Raw genomic sequence first — 2,982 nt, 5'->3', positions numbered from 1 at the left:
ATATGGGGGGACATGGGGGATGTGGGATGCTGGGAGGGTGGGAGGGGACATGGAGGACACGGGAGGACGTGGGGGGGACATGGGGTGATGTGTGGGGAGACATGAGGGACATGGGGTGCCATGGGGATGCCGGGGGGTGAAAGGGGGTGCCATGGAATGACATGGGGATGCCATCAGATGGCATGGCGTGACAGGAAGATGCCATGGGGATGCTGTAGGATGCCATGGGGTGCCATGAGTGCCTTTTCCCCCTCGCAGGGGTTTTTTCGGCGCAGTCAGAAGAGCGGCCCGAGCTACGCGTGCAGCCGCCAGCAGAACTGTCCCATAGACCGCGCCACCCGCAACCGCTGCCAGCACTGCCGCCTCCAGAAGTGCCTCCGCCTCGGAATGTCCCGCGACGGTGCGTTAACAGCCGGGACACAGCCGGGGACGCCGCGGGGACATCTCTTCTTGCACTGCCGACACCTCTGGGGACACCTTTCCCTGCCCTGGGGACACCTGGCCCCACCCCGCGGTGTCCGGCAGGGCGGGGGGGCCCGTGGTGAGCCCCGAGGGAGCGGCTCGGGGTAGAAAGTCCCTTGTCCGCCCTCCGTATATGTCACCCGTCTGCGACACGAGTGTTCCCCGGTGCCACCCGCGGTGTCCCCCGTGTCCTCGCAGCCGTCAAGTTCGGTCGCATGTCCAAGAAGCAGCGGGAGCGGCTCCACGCCGAGGCGCAAGAGCAGCTGGAGCAGCGGGAACGGGAACGGGCGGCCCAGAGGGCTCCGCTACCCGCCCCAGGTCACCTGCTGTCCCCCGCTGTACCCGCGGGCTGTCCCCGGGGGTCCCTTCCCGTGGAGGAGGGGACAAAGCGGGCACAGGAAGGGGACAGGGACAGGGGGGCCCCTGAGTGGTTCCCCCACCCTGGGGTCAGCAGCATCCCAGAGTCCCCCATGGCATCTGTGGTGGAGATCGGTGAGTGCGGGGGCGGCACTGTCACCCCTGGGGCCTGCGAGTGGCACCCGGCTGGCCACCATGGGGGTGGCACCTGGCTCTGTCACCCACAGGTGCTCCATGATGGTGGCACCTGGCTCTGTCACCCATGGGTGCCAGGTGGCGGTGGCACCTTGTCTGTCGAGGGCCACCTGCCCTGGCCCCGGTGCTGTCCCCAAACCCTGTGTCCCCTGGCACTGTCCCCAAGCCCGGTGTCCCCCCCAGAGCACCTGACGCAGAGTGTTCTCAAGTCGCACCGTGACACGTGCCAGCCCCGGCCCGAGGAGCTGCAGCGGCGGCGCTGGGACACCTTCACCCGGGAGGAGATCTGCGCCTACCAGAGCAAGGTGAGGCCCGGGGGTGTCCCCAGGAGTTCAAGGGTGTCCCCAGAGGCCCCGGGGGTGTCTCCGGGGGGTTCAAGGGTGTCCGTGGGGGTGTTCCACGTAGCTCAGGGAGGTTCAGGGGTCTTCCTTGAGTGACTGGGAGTGTCCCCGGGGGTTCGAGGCTGTCCCCAGAGGGCCTGGGAGTGTCTCTAGGAGTTCAAGGGTGTCCCCAGGGGCTTGGGGGTGCCCCAAGGGGCTAAAGGGTGTCCCAGGAGGCCCGGGGGTGTCTCAGGGGGCATGGGATGACAGTGGGTCCCACAGCCCACAGCGGAGATGTGGCAGCGCTGTGCCAGCCGTGTCACCGAGGCCATCCAGGACGTGGTGGAGTTTGCCAAACGCCTGCAGGGCTTCCTCGAGCTCAGCCAGAACGACCAGATCGTGCTGCTCAAGGCGGGTACGGGGCCACCAAACCTGAGGACACTTCGGCACGTTGTCCCCAGCCCCAGACACCCCGTCCCCAACCCCATCCCCTTGGCACAGTGCCCCCAGCCCCAGGGCTACTCCATCTCCTTATGCCCAACCCCAGGGACACCCCGTCCCTGCTGTCCCCTGCCCCACAGTGCCTGCTCTCCCCCTTTCCCAAGCTCCACTGTCTCCAGGTGGTGGGATTCTCTGGTCCCACGGGGAGGTGACAGTCCCAAGAGTCCCACAGGGAGGTGACAGTCCCACAGGGACACTCCAGCCTCCCTGGGGAGGTGACAGTCCCACGTTCCCATGGTGACAACCCTGCGCCCCTGCAAGTGGCACAACAGGTGCCCGCACACGAGGTGCCACTGTCCGTGTCGCTGTCATGGGGGGGTGTCAGGTGCCATGGAGGTGGTGCTGGTCCGCATGTGCCGAGCATTCAACTCCGACAACCGCACTGTGCTCTTCGAGGGCAAGTTCGCCGGCGCGGAGCTCTTCCGTTCCCTGGGTAGGGTCGGGGATGTGGGCAGGGGATGTGGGAGGGCACACCTGGGGACACCAGGTAACAAGGGCTGTCCCCAGGGTGCCATGAGCTCATCGGGTCCATCTTCGACTTCGCCCAGAGCCTCTGTGCCCTGCACTTCTCAGAGAGCGAGGTGGCCCTTTTCAGCGCCCTCGTGCTCGTCAACGCCAGTGAGGGGCTGCCCATGTCGCCTCCCCATGTCCCCTCCCATGTCCTCTCCCTGTGTTGCCTCCCCGTGTTCCCACCCCCTTCCTCAGTGTCCCTCCCATGTCCCCTCCCCGTGTCCCCCACTGTCCCTGCCCTGTCCCCCTGTCGCTGTTGCTGTCCCCCTGCCCTGTCCTCGCTGTCCCTGCCCTGTCCCCAGTGCCCCTGTCGCTGTCCCCAGGCCGGCCGTGGCTGCAGGACCGCCCACGGGTGGCCCGGCTCCAGCGACATCTCGATGCGGCCTTTCGGCTTCTGCTGCACCGGACCCACCGCGAGGGGCTCCTGGCCAGGGTGGGGGTATGGGAGGGGCTGGGGGAGCACACGGAGGGAGAGGGAAGTCAAGGGGGACACAGGGGAATCTGGGAGGGCACGGGAGTGGAGGGGAGCACAGGGGAGCATGGGGAGGTCTGGGGGGGCAAAGGAAGGAGGAGGGAAGTTGAAGGGGGCACAGGGGGAGCCTGGGAGGGCACAGGGAGCCGGGGTGGTGTAAGGGAG

The 2,982-nt window shown here is 67.4% G+C and overlaps 1 protein-coding gene across 1 annotated transcript in view; it reads left to right on the top strand.

The window, feature by feature from the left end:
* RORC (RAR related orphan receptor C) overlaps positions 1-2,982 on the top strand; it is a 4,728-nt gene that overhangs the window by 978 nt on the left and 768 nt on the right. The window contains exons 2-8 of the mRNA XM_027909278.1: positions 259-400; positions 661-954; positions 1,198-1,319; positions 1,617-1,749; positions 2,161-2,268; positions 2,343-2,453; positions 2,669-2,778. Coding sequence (XP_027765079.1) covers positions 388-400; positions 661-954; positions 1,198-1,319; positions 1,617-1,749; positions 2,161-2,268; positions 2,343-2,453; positions 2,669-2,778 — 891 coding nt within the window. The 5' untranslated portion in view covers positions 259-387. The remainder of the gene's footprint in view (positions 1-258; positions 401-660; positions 955-1,197; positions 1,320-1,616; positions 1,750-2,160; positions 2,269-2,342; positions 2,454-2,668; positions 2,779-2,982) is intronic.

The sequence above is a fragment of the Empidonax traillii genome, unplaced genomic scaffold (genome assembly GCF_003031625.1).
Source record: "Empidonax traillii isolate 1590-97213 ecotype Southwest subspecies unplaced genomic scaffold, ASM303162v1 scaffold2029:size96749, whole genome shotgun sequence".
Taxonomy (NCBI): Eukaryota; Metazoa; Chordata; class Aves; order Passeriformes; family Tyrannidae; genus Empidonax; species Empidonax traillii.
Note: the sequence above shows the minus strand (reverse complement) of the source record. Positions and strands in the feature narration are given on the sequence as shown.